General features: G+C 44.1%; 1 protein-coding gene across 2 annotated transcripts in view; it reads left to right on the top strand.

Moving 5' to 3' along the window:
* The window catches only part of LOC135899636 (uncharacterized), a 92,683-nt gene that overhangs the window by 42,034 nt on the left and 33,891 nt on the right, over positions 1-16,758 (top strand). The window contains exon 3 of one of the 2 annotated variants that reach the window (XM_065428940.1): positions 9,727-9,823. In XM_065428940.1, the coding sequence (XP_065285012.1) occupies positions 9,727-9,823 (97 nt within the window). The remainder of the gene's footprint in view (positions 1-9,726; positions 9,824-16,758) is intronic. The other variant, XM_065428941.1, reaches the window with a different exon arrangement.

The raw sequence follows: 16,758 nt of genomic DNA on the forward strand, positions 1-16,758 counted from the left end.
CATGTCTGATAGCTATTGCGGAATTATGCGTGCACGGCGTGTGATGCTACCTGCAGTTCGATGGAAACTACTTTCAACCCCTCACATAAGTCGACCTTACGATTCTGCATATAGGTCGACTGAGCCTATAAGCCCAACGGCAGACTCGTGAGAAGCACCGCCAGTTTCGAGCAGCCTGATCGTGGCACCATCACCTCCGCCAGGAAGGGAGGAGTGCCCTTTCGCATGCAGAAAGCTCTGACTTCGTTTTGGGCTTTCTGCGAGCCTCTTTTCTTTTTCCCTCACATTCCCTGCCACGGCCGCTCGATGCAAAGCAAGGTGCGGCCAGCTACGTCGCGCCGCGGACAATAGGCGTGCGCGTCTCGGCCGATTTTACAGTTGCGGCCGCTTTTCTTGGTGAGGGCACCGCCGGTCGGGGATGCTTTCGCGACTTCGCGCCGGGGCTAAGCAGGCGTTGGTTCTCGTGTCAGAACATGTTTGCCTCGTGCTCTACACACTAATCTCGTGCTTTTTCGCGTGCCTGTGTGTGAACAAGTTGGTTCGCGTCAGAACATGTTTGCCTCGTGCGATATGCATTAATCTCGTGCTTTTTCGCGTGCGTGTGTGTGAGCAAGTCGGTTCGCATCAGAACGTGTTTGCCTCGTGCGGTATGCATTAATCTCATGCTTTTTCGCGTGCGTGTGTGTGAGCAAGTTTGCTTGTGCTTGCTGTGCTTTGTTAAGGCTTTTCGGTGTGCGTGTGTGCATGTGTGCCGTAGCCAGCCTCGTTCATTTGGCGCGATGACGCGCAACTGTTGTGTGCCACTCTGCGACACAAATGCCAAAAAGGACCCGACTGCGAAATATCACGAGTTCCCATGCAAACTGGAGCGTCGAGAAGCGTGGCTAAAAAATACCTCTCGCCAAGGATAGTCGAAAAAAGGAAGCAAGTGGGAACTGAGCGATAGATTTCTGGTATGTTCCCTGCACTTTACACAAAGTGACTATAAAATGAACACGGAACTTAGGCTCCTGCTTCCGAATGCGTCACCGACCGTGTTTTGCAAATATCCACAGTACCTGCAAAAAGAGAATGTGCAGCCCAAAAAAGGCCATCGAGGAAACTTTACTGATCACACAGTAGTTGAGGCAAGCGATAATTGCGGCAGCCCCAACATCGAAAGTGCCTTGCAGTTTCTCAGCGACGAAGTGGAAGCTCTAGTTCCAAAGACTGCCTTAGAATCATGCTCTGAACATAGTTTTTCTGTTGGCCAGGCCTGCCAAACTGCATTAGATATTGTGGACGTCCTAGAACAGTCAAACCAAGCAGTCAAGAGACTGAAAAAAAAAGTTGCCCGTCAAGGAGAAGAGTTGAAAAAGTTGCAGTCCGAACGGGACAAAATGAAAAACCACCTCTTAGTTTATGAAAACAACAACGAAATTCAGTCCTTTGTTTAGGTATTACAAAGAGCGGAAAAAAGAGACAAAGTTGCTGTTTTTATCAGCAACCAAGTGGCCACTTCAGGGAAAAAAACCTGCCTACAATGGAAGAATACTGCGGGAATGTGTTTTATGGAAAGCGTGCTCAAATAAAGGGCATGAGCATGTTCGAAGCAGAGGCCTTTTGAAGCTTCGTTAAAAGGGACGCACTCCTTAGATAACCTCTAGCATCACTCAATATGCTTCGTTTTCATCAGAAACAATCTACTGATGATTATTTGCAATGATAAGCATTTTTATTTCATCTAAGCTAGTTTGAATTACTTGGGAAACTCGGTACAAGTTCTCCCTATGTAAAGTTTTTACTTTGCGTACGTGTTCACGAGAAGTGAATAAAAGTACTGATAGATTGCTTCAAGCAGAACCTCTCGATGGAACTGCGCCAACCGGTCGTGCATCGTACGGGTGACGGTCACGGATAGCGTTCAGGCATATTCTAGAACAGATTTCCACCCCTGTGACAATCTGTTGGCGTTTGTGGTGTAATCAGCACTTCCATCGACGACTTAAAAGATTTCGTCTGCAATTTCCAAATATAAAATGCATTATTTACGCCTTGACTGGAGTGGAGATCACGCGTGCTGACGCAGCTGTGAAGGCGCTCTCTATCAGCAGCCATCCACGAGCGGTGGCGCCGCAGCGGGCGCACGGAGAACTAGGCCCGAGACGCCGTTCAGGCACGACGCAGCGGGCCGCACCTTGTGCTTTTGGATCGAGTGGCTGTGTCCCTGCCCTCTCCTCATTCATTTTCCTTCCCCCTCTCCACATCACTCAACCGCCGGCCGCCTTTGTCCCTTCCTTGCCTCTGATTGTGCTTTTTCTCGGCAACGCCTGCTCCTCTCACTAGATGCATTCGCATATATGGCCAACAGTGTTTTTTGCACTGTGCCAAGCTCGCTGTCTTCGTACAGTGCTAAAAGCACTGTAAGCTGCATACTTTAACGCATCTATTGCTGAGGCTCGTGTAAGTGAAACTATCTCCGAAAATGTTCACCTGAGAGTACCACCCTAGTGCGTATGGAAAATGTAAAAGCATGTGCAAAGATCGAATTGATTAGCCACTGAATGGCATGCAGATCGAATCAGGTATGCATATGCATACCTGCAGTTCGTAGCTTTGTTTATGCCTGAGCAAACAATACTTCTCACATGTCTGTCATTGGGTTTCCAGTTTCACGCAGGTCATTGTATCAACCTGTTCGATCTTCAAATTTCTGGTAGGCCTGCAGCCAGCTAGACGGCAGCTGGCTAATTTTAGCACCGATAGGAAATCACGTAGCCTTGGATCTCGAGACAACCCGAAGCTGCCTAAAGGTTGCCAACTTGAATGCCAGCACAACTGGCCGGGATGAATGTAAACACATTACTGGGATGCATATTTTCATTTTTTCAATGGCACGGCTTGCTTTTTCAAGGGCACAGCTAGCTCTTTGAATAGCACAACAAACACTCTCTGACACGTCTGGCCCCATGACACAAAATCTTGCGAAAGTTCATGCCTCCTGCTTGAAGATACCTGCTCGCAGTGATCGCGTTGCCTACCGACGTTGATGAGTTGGCATTCTGTCATCATAATTGACAAGACTGGAACAAGTAGGATCAGCACAGGGTACCTATCTAACAGCGCAGGGGACCTATTTATTAACTTTCGTGCCGACCTGCTTGGACTGCAATTTCAGAAAGTCGTCTCAGCTGATGGTGCCTCTCTTATGGCCCCTGTGGTGAAGAAACTGGAGCTGCAATTCGCACTGTCAGCAATACAATATCTATCATGATCGAGAGCAATAATCAAACGTATAAGTGCGATTATGTAGTCTGGCTGGCCGTTACTGAGTCAGTGCATTTTATTCACATTGACGGTCTAGTTAGACCACGTTACGCTTTCAATGCCATACATGCACCCAAACATCCGACACAGCAAAGGCTGGCTAAATGTGACTGACCATCTTCGCTAACTACAGGAATGTGAGATACCATCGCATAAAGATTAGAGATATGAGAAGGGATGCCACCAGAGAAAAGTAAACTCGAAATGCACAGTAACGTGTGCGAATGAGCGTTTGCAATCTCCGAGACGCAGATAGCATGCATGAGTGCACCACGTGCTGTTCAACGGGACACGAGGAAAACTGGACACAACAACAATGCACTAACATGCTAACATGAATTAAGCTCTCTGCCTCTCATATTGCACCATCTCGCAGGGCAGAACAAGCTTTATTAAAGATAATGCCAGATGCAATGAAAACTGAAGGTCATTACCGTAGCCAGTTGGCTAAGCAAGGTAAATGGCCTCATGCACCATGCTGAAATCCATCGAGTCTCTACAAAAGTGGAGGCGAGCACTTGTTGCCTCCTTCTGTCATCTGCTAGTCAGGGAATTTCCAGAGAGCTGCCAGACCAAACCCATCCTGGCCGGTTTTGCCAGCTCGGCAAAATTGGAGCAACCCGACAAAATTGGAGGGGCTCTGGCTGGCTCTGTCAACCCGCGGGCAAGCGGATGTGTAAAATCAATGAGGCACACTGCTGGCTGCCACCTCGGAAGGTGCTGCAGATGCTTCCGTGCTTGTACTTACGTTCACAAATGTGTTGCATAGCATGGCTCATATTCAGAGATTCATCTGTGCAGGTGACGATGCCACAGGCGACGTTCCTGTGGATTTTGTTCTGCTTGAAAGACAGCTCTTGCTGCATGACTTAAAGTCGATAAGAAATTGGCCGATTTTTCTTCAGTGAGTAGATGACAGAAAAACCATTTTAGCATGCTGGCGAGTGCAGATTCTCTACAATAAAGTATGATTGGCATCTGCAATCTAGTACCATGTTTACCTGCATAATGGTCATACTCGCTTAATGATTGACCTTTTGTCGTCAGAATTCATTTTCTTTTGTTTCCCACATAATGATCACACCCTAAACGTGCTGCAGCGATATGTCATGTGCCAAGTCTAGGATGATGATTGTGCTTACCATCTGTCGAATGCTAAGCGAATGAATCTTTAAGACTTACCAAGCGGTCTGCATGCACCAAACAGATTCTTAAGCAGATGCCCCATTTCATTCCTTTCGTCACTTTCTGCACTTCAAAGAAGAAGAAAATCTACAACAAAAAAAGGCACCTTTCGATTCCTCTCGTCTGCACTCGTTGGCACATAACAAATTGCGAGCGGCAACAACCGTAGTCATGTTTACATTGATACTTCAGAAGTCTACCCTATTCTTACACCAGCACTTGTAACACAGCTAAGATATTCACCCCCCCTTAGCGGAAACATGCTGTATTAGGAATGTAGGGAAGACAAAAAGACAAATACCGCAGTTTTCGCAGCACGCCCGCCATGTGTTTCTGTGTCACTGGCAGCGGAGCGTGCCCATTTTCTGTTTCTGTCCCCTCAAAGTGGACATGGCTGCGTTATTGCCGCAAACTTGCCGATATTAACGATATTATTCATTACTGATATGGAAGAAACTGTTTCAATGCACGTAATGTACTCGTGAGAAGAAAAAAAATCATGTTCGGTGCGTACAACTTGCTTCATTACCTGCCACTTTTGTTTAGATGTCCCGCACTGTTACAGCGGCAGCCGCCTGTTTGTTGATCTGTTGTCATCCCACAGCAAATGCGGGATGAAAAAATAATTTTATCCGGAAATACCCCACGTAATATCCACACCCCTAAATTTGCAACAATTAAAAAAAAAAGTCAAGCATTATGCGAGTAATTATGGTATTCTTCTTGCATTTGCATTTTGGTGATTTTGGTTTCTGAGTATCTCACAGTATTAGCCTAAAGCTTAAATTGAAGTTCCTTGCAACTATTTTGCAAAAGCCGGTATATTTTCATAATTTTTGTTGGTCGGATTATACTGCTCCAGGATTATGCAACATTTTCATGTGGTCCTGAGAAAATTGTATAATTCGAGTTACACTGTTCATTTATAGCCCCTTCAAGCTCAAATTAAGAATTACAACAACAAATTCTGAATTACATCAAATTATAGTTCTATAACGTACTGCAACACATTGCAATCATTAAAATAAATTTTATTTCTGGCCCCTCAAAAAATTAGGTTGACTGCACAATTGTGCACGAGGTGCCTCAATGGCAATCTTAAGCTTCTGACTAAAAGTAAGGCTTCCTGGTCAGGAATCGTCTGTTTCCAGAAATTCACTTATGAAATCAAACGTTTTTTGGAAACATTTGAGTACTACTACACAGGATTTCACATTTTGGTATGAAATTCGTAAAAGCAGTCATTTGGAGCAGACAATCAAAGAAAGACTTCTCACTTGCAGCAGCAAACTCTGGACCTCCAATTGCATTTGTGGTTCTTGGATCGTCGAGCGAAGTTTCTAGCGACGTGCCTTAGCCAGTGGTTGATGCCATCATACCTTCTGGAGTTTGTGGGCATTGCATAAATGTTTGTGAACTTGGCTAGCTTAGTGAACATTGCTTCTGTAAATACTTCAGAGAGTACTGAAGAGGCTCCAGCGCAGCGGTCGCTTCTTGGTGATCAAATGTGCAATCGCTGCTTGTAGGCATAAAATCCTCCTTATCTATCCACTTCTGATTTCTGTTTGCATTTAGGTTGGGGTGGCAGGGGCTCTTTGTCCTCACTAGCAATACACTAGCCAGTCATTCGCTCTCTTGAGACTTTGCTGGGGCACAAATACGTGGGGGGGGGGGGGGGGGGGTTGAAACACAAGATTTAGAGAAATAATAGCATTACTGCAGAATTTTTTAGAAATGGACACTTACCTTTACTTCGTCTCATGCACCTCATTGTCCGAGAGGTCCCAATCCGACACATTTCCTTAGTCAATTTTTAATAAAAATTGCTCAGCTGGTGACACTGTTACTTTAATTATTGCGCAGGAGTGATCTTTAAGACCTACAAGACACAAAACATGCCCTACAAATCAGTACAACGTGCATAAGTTGAATAAGCTAACTTCGTATGCTTACTAAGACTGCAGGCATTGAGGCGTGCTGTGTGCGTTTGTGCGTGCATATATCTTTCCCTTTGTAACACGAGACAAGCTCCAGTTAAGCTAAATTAAATATCAGCAAATGTCAGACCCCAAAATGAGCAACTTACATTAAAAATCATTTGCTATTAAACACGTGTGATGGCAAAATTAAGAGATTCATGAGGGGTACTCATGTGCCGACCTGTAGAATATGGAAACGTCCATCTCGAATGGCTTTTTGTGCTTGAGCTTTGCAATCCTAAAGTGAGATGGCGCTAGTGGTTCACTTGCGATGCATCCACAAAACTGCCGAGAGCCGCTGAATTCCCCAAGTGGCACTTGACTTGCACCGCCAGGTGATTCAATTTTCCGTGCACAAATGTGGACACCACGGCTGAAGGGGATATAACCTTCTGGAAACCTTGCCTGCTAGAGTGGCTAGGCTGGTAAGACTAATCGCCGTGTGCACCATTCACGATCCAGGGATGTAGTCTGGTCAGGCAAGACATCATGACGGACTCTACAGAGGGTGCTGAGGTGTTGAGAATACAAACGTTTATTTACAATGTCTACATCTTCACAAGTCCAGTGAGAGTGTTGCGTGGGAGTCTGCTCGTGTCTTTTGAAGGCTTCCTGCTTCACCCATCTCTAGACAATGTAGCCCACACTTAGCTCTTTAAGGACATAACGTAAAAACATCTGAAGGAAATGTTTATTTTTTGTCAAAATGTGCAGAATACACAAAGATTAAGGATGTTGAGCTAAAAGAAAAGGTTATTTTGCAGGAACTTTTCCAGCAATAGGTTTGTTGCATGTGGACAACACCAGGCAAAACATGGCAAGTGGGCTTCACCCCAAGTCACCTGTGGCTTTGTGTGCAGTTTGTGCAGACAGTTGCAGACCGTGCTTTGAGGGACAGTTTGAGGCACGCATCATCTCTTGTAAAAAACGCCTATTTTTGGTCCGCTGAGGGAGATTTTTCAGCAATAACTATAACCCACAGTTTTATATTATGGTATTTAACCGATTATAACGTGCAGCTTTCTTCTTGTAAAGAAAATTGGGCCGGAATTTGTCAGCGCGCTGCAATCAAATACAAAACCAAAACCGCTTTCGCATGCTTTGCCACATGACATGGATGTATTGTGGCAATCATCATCATCATCAGCCTGGTTACGCCCACTGCAGGGCAAAGGCCTCTCCCATCTCCCACAATTAGTACCCTGGTCATGTACTAATTGTGGCCATTGCAGACTACAAAAACCTCGTGGCGAAGCTGACTCTGGGTAACTGGATGTCATTGTGCAACAACTAAAAAATTGGGTGTGTCACATTTCTACTTTGTTTAGGACCTTTAATGTAGTTTATACATTATTTTACTACTTTGGACACATATAAGTGGGCTCACGTTTGATTAGGGGGCGTGTTAGCATTGGGCAGGTACTGTCAAATGAATAAATGGCGTGTTTTAGCATTTTTTCTGCATCTTGTTCAACTCAACCCACCGGATAATTCGATCAATTTTATCGGTCCCATCAGGGTTGTGCTAATGGAAATTGGGCTGTATTAGTGACGCTAGATTGTATGCTGTAGCCTCTAATGATGTATTGCATGGCGCGGTTCTGAATTTCTTCAAGGTTATGGATTAAATAAGCCTGGTTAGGTGACCAAATAGGGACAGAATATTCAAGTTCTCCTCTGCTGTTTGTCCATTGTCCCTGTCCAGGCTCCAGTCGGCCACTGTTGCTTGAGGTGTCTTGAATAGCGTCCCCCGGAAAGGATGAACGACGCTGGTATCGCCTCATCTTGGTGTTGCCACTCTGTCAATTTGCCATCTTTAAAAAATTGCCAGTGACCCTTCATTCAGGCCTTGTGAGGAAGTTGCCTCCACCTTGCCCAATAATGAAATTTGCAGTGAAGTCACTACACCGCCCTGGTAATTCCTGCCAGTAATCAGGGTAGCAAACCAGAATCTCATATCCGGTTAACCTCCTTGCCTTTCCCATCCTGTTTATCTCTCTCTTTCTCCCCCCCCCCCCGCTAATAATCTCCTGTGCAGCACAGAGCTGAAAGATTTCACAAGGAGTGATAATGCACACCTCCCTCTCTAGGGTTGCCCTTATAATGATTCACATTGGCCTAACTGATGATGCAGCCCAACAGAAAGCTATTCAGATGAAAGCAGTTTGGTATGTTACAAGCCCTTTGCATCATGTCTTGACAACCATCCACGCATTAAACGAATAGCTAACCTCCTTGTGCCAGCTAGACTATTGTAACCAAAGTGGGAGATATTTACATTCGTGCACCATAGATCAACTCGGATAAACTAGTGCTGTGCCATGTCATCTGCTACCAAAAATTGCAAGACACATCACAAACACTGGAACATGCTGAAACCTTGCGAGTTGGAACATGGCATTGGAAAAAGGATGTGTATTTATTTTTGCTTCATCTATTGACAGTTGCCTTTGTAAGTCTGTAATGTATCTAAAACTATTCGACACTTCTTTATTGATTGTAAAAATGCTATTTTGTCCTGAGGTGTCCTCTACAAAAGTTTCCAGGGAAAGCTTCACCAAATTCTCACAGTATCCACTATCTTGTCAGTGCCATGTGACGACATGCCATTTGGTACCTTTTTACTGATAGGCCTGTATAGCCCGTGGAAAACTTGTATGCTAGGTTGAAATGCAAAAAGAATAAACCCCTCATTTACAGTCCGTTTCATTCAGATGATTATGCACCTGAACGACATTTAGGTTAAAAGTGTGTCAGCCGGATTGGTATACACTTTTGATTAGGTACTTTACATGTCATCTTTAGTTAGTCTGATGAAGGGCGTTGCTTTGTATGGCGTTAATTTTCTTGCTTGTGCTCATTGTCCTGTCATTGGCTATGACCATCTGGTGCTCGCAGTATTGTAAATAGTTTCTGTACATACATTATTTTATTCATTGTAATAAATAATACCACGAGAGACAAAGAATGAGTTTGCATGTGCATGTGGAGGCTAAACGGCTTTGGGATGGCTTAGGTATGGATTGCCACATTTGCTGAGCTGTGCCTGCCATAGGCGAGTGGTAAAACTTGTTAGGAAGAAGACACAGTTACAATATCTTTCTGCACGCTTCAAGATTAGAAAGACGAGCATTGACTTCAAGGCATGAAATACTGAAATAGAATGAATAGTTCAATATTGTGCTGTTTCAAAAGATGCACACTTACTGCTTCATCATTCAGTGCCTGCCTTCAACAGCGCTGCACCTTTCTACAGCAGGTCCTCGTGCATGTCGGTGAGCCAAGCACCATGTTCATGGCCGCCGACTGCCCGGCCATGCAGACTGCGGTGCCTGCAGAAGTCGCCACCACACGTATGCCGCCTCCTTTTTTGATCGACACTCAACACGCTGTAGTTTGCAGTGCTGCTGGCAGAGCTGTGAATATGGTTCTTGCATGTTCCCTGATGGGCAGCTGACATTAACTCTCCCCGTACCGTAGGAAGCAATAAACATTTTACCAAGTTATCCAAAACTCTGAAGCACAGGCACCCAAAATTTGTATCAAGCATTGAAACAACTTGTAATATAGCGACGCACTGGGCATCTTTGATTATTAGTCCCTGAAAGTCCTGGACTGCTTCTGACTGCTGTGCCACATTTATTCTTGCTCAGACAGCTTTGGAAGCTCCGCCCACGAGTCCAAGAGCTGCCAGAATTGCGTTTGTTTTTCGCGGACAAGAATACGCAGACTCACTGAGCTGTCAGCAGATTTTCGCTTGGACCAGCGCAAGCAGCTAGCACACGATAGCTATCTGAAAAAAATGGTGTAGTGTTTGCCGCCATGTTGTGAAAGATACTGTGTGCTTTTGCGTACTATATGCATTCCAGACGGCAAATATTGTGTACCCAGCTATCGCGTTTGTTACGTCGATGCTTTTTGTGCCATCATTCATCATGTTTCTTTAAGAGACAAGCAGAGTGGCCAGGTGCACAAGCTTGTTTTTCTTGGTGCATGTTGTTAAGGGGGGACATGGCAATGAAAACATTTTTTTTATTATTTATGGGAATAAATTAGTGAAATTAGACATGCAGGTGTGATTTGTTGTGCTGATATTATAACTGAAATTAGTTTTATGCCTATCATAGTTTTTCGAGTTACAACAATTGACGGCCTCTACCTGGTCATCCTACCTGGTACATGGTCATCCTCAAATTAATTAATTAATTAATTAATTACACATAAGTTTGCCAAGATTTTCACGTCTGTATGTTCACAATGGCCCATTCCGTGCAATAAACCTATTGGTTTATTTTTTTAATGCTGAAATGAGCATAAAAATATTTTTTTAACTTTCCTATGCAAATTGTTTTACGACTTTTGCAAAAGACCCATTATAAATTTTTTTTATGAGGTGCAGTTAAAAATGGACAGCTTTATTGCATTCATCAATGTTTCAGGATCTAAGTGCAAAAGACGGAATTATTTTGTCTTCATTCGTTGTGAGATGGCACTGGGATGACTAAAAGCAACTGCACAGCTACATGTTGTAAACATCTAAATCTTTACTTTGAGCGCCCAAAACCCGCCAGGGATGTAGTCCTTTGACTGTGACACACTTTTTTTACATGTTGATGTAGTTTTTCGCTTTCTTGCAGCAGTTTCGTGCACTTTAGTTGCCTTTTTGATCATCGTGCATCCATCCATTGTGCAGAGGTAGATGACGACAGCACATTCGTAATGTCCGCTCTTGTCTCTCGTTGTGCAACCTCTTTATTACTGAGAGTTCTGCCAGCTTTTACCCGCGGCTACTTTGCTGTCAACGCTGCCCTGATATGACAACTTGTCACAGACACAACAAGATAGACTAGTTTCAAATGAATAATTACTTTTGCCAATACACTGCTTGAATGTTTTGGGAGCTCACTCTACCTTGGGTTTACGGGTGGCATTGAAACAATACAACACTTTACTGTACACATCTTGTTTCCCATCTCTTCCAGCTTGCAGTCATCAGACGTGGGAATAAAAGCACGTGTTATTTATTCACATTGTTTAAAAACAGTTTATTATTCGCACATTAATTTAAAAATTAACGCAGTGTGCTAGAATAGGCACAAGAATGGCAGCATACATTTGTGGCACTGCAGCCATGTATGATCGGCCTTCCTTCAGTTGCTGCCATGTGCTTCGTTTCTCATCACGAGACTTATTCAGACCCTTGATATAGAAATGCATTTGTGGGACAACGTAAAAACCGATCAACTTCGCGGTTAATACCTTCCAATGTTCACCAGAACCAACACCACAAGTGCTGCTCCTGTTGACAACTGCCAACGCATCTGTAATGCTGTCTCAATGTAGCTAACTCTTGCTAAAGCAGCCAGTAAAAATCTCTTCAAGTTCACCGATAAACACGAAAAGCTTCAGTGAAGGGTAGAGAAGACCAGCAAAGTCGCAAGATTTCGTGAAAACGGCAGCATTTAAGCACTTTCCATGTGAAGCAGACAGCAGAAGCTGGTTCATGCGTGCACTACACTTTGTTTTCAGTACACACGTCTTTGTGACAAAGCCTGCCACATAATAAGTAAGTCCTGAGTCACTACGGTGAATAATGTATGCGTGGTCCGGTACAGTCAGAGAGCTGCTATCAAGCGAACCTTCGGCATCTTCAAGATCTCCCTCATTAAACAACAAGTCAATCAACTTGTGCTGCTGCTTGTACAAAATAGGAGTCTGGACTTGAACTGTCAAAAGCAAGCTTGCAACTTCCTCTTGAATGTTTGATGAAATGACGCTCTTGGCAAGATTATAATAGCTAAGGCAATTAATGGCAATTATTTGCGCTTTGCGAAGCTGGAGTTTTCCATGTCAAATATGCAGGCAGGCTGGGCAAAATCGTCGGAACCACGTAAGGGGCAAGCGTTGGTGTTCCCCTTGGCATTTGAACTTCAGCACCATTGATGATGTATGCACATAGGCTCTCCCAATAAAATGCGGTTCAAGGTGCAACTGGCACACAGCGCAATTGGCGTCAAGCGGCTTGTCAAGCCGATCAAGGCTACGCTCCAAAAAAAAGTCGTTCTTCGTCTCTTGGGGATTTAGAAAGAGATAACTTACACCTTTGTGACACACTTGCTTATCCAATTGTGCAAACTGATGCATAATAATGGTTTAGACGCTACTTTTTAAGCCGTTTCACGAGGATAAACAAGCATACAAGGCCAGCCATGCCGCAGAGCAAACTACATGGGAAGAGCGCTGCTGCTACTTTCGCTACAAGCGGGGACAGGGGCAAGCAAGGGGAGGGCGCTTCGATCGCACCACTAGAAAGCCTTCTAGTTCACTACAGCCAAGCGATTCACGGGCCCCACGGGGCTTTCCAAAGCCCAATTTTTTCACAATTTCTGATGACAGCATTCTAGGAAAGTACTGCTTTCTCGATTTCTACAGCATATTTTGTATTTTGTTATAATATTTTATCACGTGGCAAATAAAGGTTCGTGGATTGCGAAAAAAACTAAATCAGAAAATTGAAATTTTGGTAATTTGACCACTAATTTGCCGCGTTTCCCCTTAAATATGTCATGCTCATTGCTATATGGATTTCGCTTTTCAGGTGAGTCAAGTTTTTGTGCGGGAAAGCTTATCATATTGCGTGTAGCTATTTCATGCTGATAGCTGGGTTGGTACACAATCGGAGCTTCACCGATTATGTCTTCTTCTGCCAAGTTCGAGCATTTGCAGTTTGACATGCAGGATTAGTAGACATGAGGTTTAAGGATATTGGTGGGCGCTTTCTACGCGAACAGTGATGTGGCATCATAGCAATTTTTCTTACATTCGTGTGGTAATTCCACTTAAATTTTGCAAGCAATGAGCTAGCTTAATTACAGCGGTTAGGCAGCACCAGGGCTGGGCAAAGATACTTTGCAATTGTATCACGATACGATACAAAATACTTGGGCAACAAGTATTTGAGATACAGGTACGAAATATTACCGCAGTTATTGTATCCAATATGATACTTTCCATTTGTATCTTAAGCTACTTTGATATATTCACAAATTTTGTATTATAGATGTATTAACATAGCAGGAAACGCATATGCACAAAATGTTTGTTTGGAAATTTTTTAACTCTGACCAACCTACTTTTATTTGAATGAAATGGCTGTTAGTATCTTAAAATTTTTGTCCTTCTTGCTCAAAGTATAATATTTTCATTCCGAAAAAATATACTGGCGTTGCTTTGGCTGCTTAACATGAAAGCTCTTTATATGCTGTGTTGTCAGCGGTCTAAGGAGTCGGAGCAGCTGAGGCCACAACCTTCCGCATTTGCACAGAACCACCGGACTAGTGTGAGTGCACCAATCACCTCGAAGGATGTGGGCAAACGACTGTCATTGCCTTCCTCATTGTGCCCACTTTGCCTTGTGCTCGGTATGATGTAGGCAATGTAGTCTTCGTTTTCGGGCCCGTGGTCGGAACACCATCATCTGCACTCCCAAACTTGTCGATTCTTGATTCGTCAACGGCTTCCAGAAATTCTGACAGCTCACTCCAAACTTCGGCAACACCAGCAATGGCTTCATCGCACTCATCAGAATTTACAGTCATCACCGGGCACGCGGAAGCCGGAACATCTGAAGCAACTTGAGATGTGCGCAGCCGTGTGTACGCATCGGGTGCCACGGGCACTGGGTCGTGAGTTTGTTTGCTTTAGCCCTAATCTCTCCCTTATTCTCCAAGATCGGGCTGAGAGTGCTCCTCAGAATCTCGCACGCTGTGGGGACATCTGAATTCTCACCGCGTTCGACCCGATTTATGATGTTGAGCTCTACAACGAAAGGAAAATTCTGCCGCTTCATCACGGCAACACTGCGAGAGAAGGCCCACAATGCACAAATACAATGAAGCAGATAAGCAGCGAGACAACTCGCACTTGCGCCATCTTATGTGACAAGGGCACAAGAGCCTATGATTGGCAGTCTGAGCAAGCGCTGCGGGCGGGCGGGCCAGGATTGTGTTTTGGGGAGGGGGGGTCGATGGCTTGTCCGACACAGATTGGTCACGGTAGGGAGAGCGGTTGGATGGAGCCGCGCCGCCAGGTTTCCCCACCTACACGAGGGAAAGCCAGCTTCTGGGAGCGCTTTCCCGCCGCTTGACGTTCGATATATCGGGAGTCATCGCTATTTTTGTTCAATGTAAGCATAATTTTTGCTATGTATACTCATTGTAACTATACCATGTTCAGAAATTGTTCTACATAGAGAATAATTCGATGTAAATGGGTTCGATGTAGTCGGGTTTGACTGTAGTATTAACCTTATAAGGTTTTATCAGTAACTTTATTGTTCAACTGCCTTTTCAGTTAATAAAATGTTTTGGCTACATCTTCAGTACCAGAGAAAAACTGCAGGTGGTATGCATGCTGTATTAGTGAAGATTAAAGTGTGTGTTTTTTTAATTATATTGAGGTATTATTGATTTTGTCATAACACCAAAATAACAGATGTGTGTTGGTACCAAGGACACATGCATGTGGTACTTAGTTCGAAATCTGGCTGAACTCATTGCTTTGAATTCATGCAAAACTCTCAGGGCTCACCAGTGTAGTGCCTGCCCTTATAGAACGAGGGCTATAAGTACAGATATTTGTACTTGTTTTAGATCACGATGTGGTTTTGGGGTGAATATTCTCACTTACGCTTCATTCGAACTGTTGTATGCGGTGTGATGTGACTTGGCGCAACAAGCCTTGAACAGCAAACATTGACATTTTTACATCAAGAAGTAGGCCCCATGAAATGTAGATGGCGCTGCTATGACTCCACAAGCTGCCATTGCAGGACGTATGGACTTCTGTGGCAGCTTCGCTACCAGGCATACATATGTCTTGCATCCCATGCCACCCGTATGATCGCACAGTGGTGTACTGGTGATGCTACGATGCACCTGTGTGTAAGGTGTGGCTCTCCTTGCCACAGATGAGCCTTAAAAATCTGCAGGAGGCCATTTGCTGGTTTGTCGGAGGCACTTCATTTGCATTATGCATAGACCTGAATGCGATATTGTTTTTGTGTGTTTCTTTTTTTCTTTTTTGTTTGCTTACATCAGCATGTGTGCTTAAACAAATATAACAAAGGCATTTCCATTATTCTATGGGAATTTTTTATAACGATTGTACTGAAGGCACTGGGCAGTGGGCATAGTGCTTGTGAAAGAGAAGACGACGAGAATCGCTGGCTTCCCCGTTCCGCCATAGTACCGACCTGTTTAAGCCTAGTGCTATAACCTAGAACTAGTACTGCTAGGCAAACACCCCCGTTGTGCAATGTTCAATTGTATATTCCTGTCATTTCAAATTTAACCCTGAATGGTGGAAGTTTGTACGTTCTGGTTGCAGGAATGTGTTCATTCTTTTTTGAGGCCCAAGTTGATTTGTAACTGAACAAGTCCTCCTACACTGTTGCTGACTGATAGCTTGGACAGTGTGTGGATCACAATAACGTTCTGTGCATCACCTTCATCCTCGTGACATGGCTGTTTCGACATCTCACAGTGTGCAGCTGCATAAACTGCTGTTGGCATTTTAGCATGACTTGTGAGTGGTGTAATGCACCAACATACAAGTTGCACAAGAATAAAGTTCAGACCTGTGTGGTGCATAAACATAGCATGAGATTACACATTTCATCAGATGGAAATAAACACCGTTGTACGCCTCACATTTTGTTGTATAGCAGTAATTAAACTGTTTGACTAAAGCTTAGCTTCACATAGATTTCAACATGTACATCGGTTCTGCATAGTTTTCGTGATGGCCAGACATGCCCGAGGCCGTGTTCATACCTGCCAACTTCCCAGTTTGCTTGGGAGACGCACACATTCCGATTAATATTGTTACGTTGTTGTTGTTAATATTGTTAATATTGGCCGTGTTACCCCGCACCTCCACCAGATATGTTACGTAGGAAGACGCGGACAAAAAGCTATGTACAAGTATATTTACAAGAAAATACGCTGCGCTTGGCCAAGAGGCAACAGCCCGCGCTAGCTTCTAATCGTCATGGTCGTCTTCTTACTGCTCGGCTCTTCGTCATTGGAAATACTATCCCGTAGCAATATTCTGTATTATATGGGCACGGCCATAAATCTCCCGAAAACCTGCTTAAACCAAGCAATATTACCTCCTCGCAGCTCTACTTTATCAGGGCAGTCTACTTTGAAGAGAAATGCAGGCAAGTTGAGAGAAAACAGTTTTGCATGCAAACACTCCAACGAGAGGCCACTGGCCAAAACAAGTT

Source organism: Dermacentor albipictus, unplaced genomic scaffold (genome assembly GCF_038994185.2).
Source record: "Dermacentor albipictus isolate Rhodes 1998 colony unplaced genomic scaffold, USDA_Dalb.pri_finalv2 scaffold_16, whole genome shotgun sequence".
Classification (NCBI taxonomy): domain Eukaryota; kingdom Metazoa; phylum Arthropoda; class Arachnida; order Ixodida; family Ixodidae; genus Dermacentor; species Dermacentor albipictus.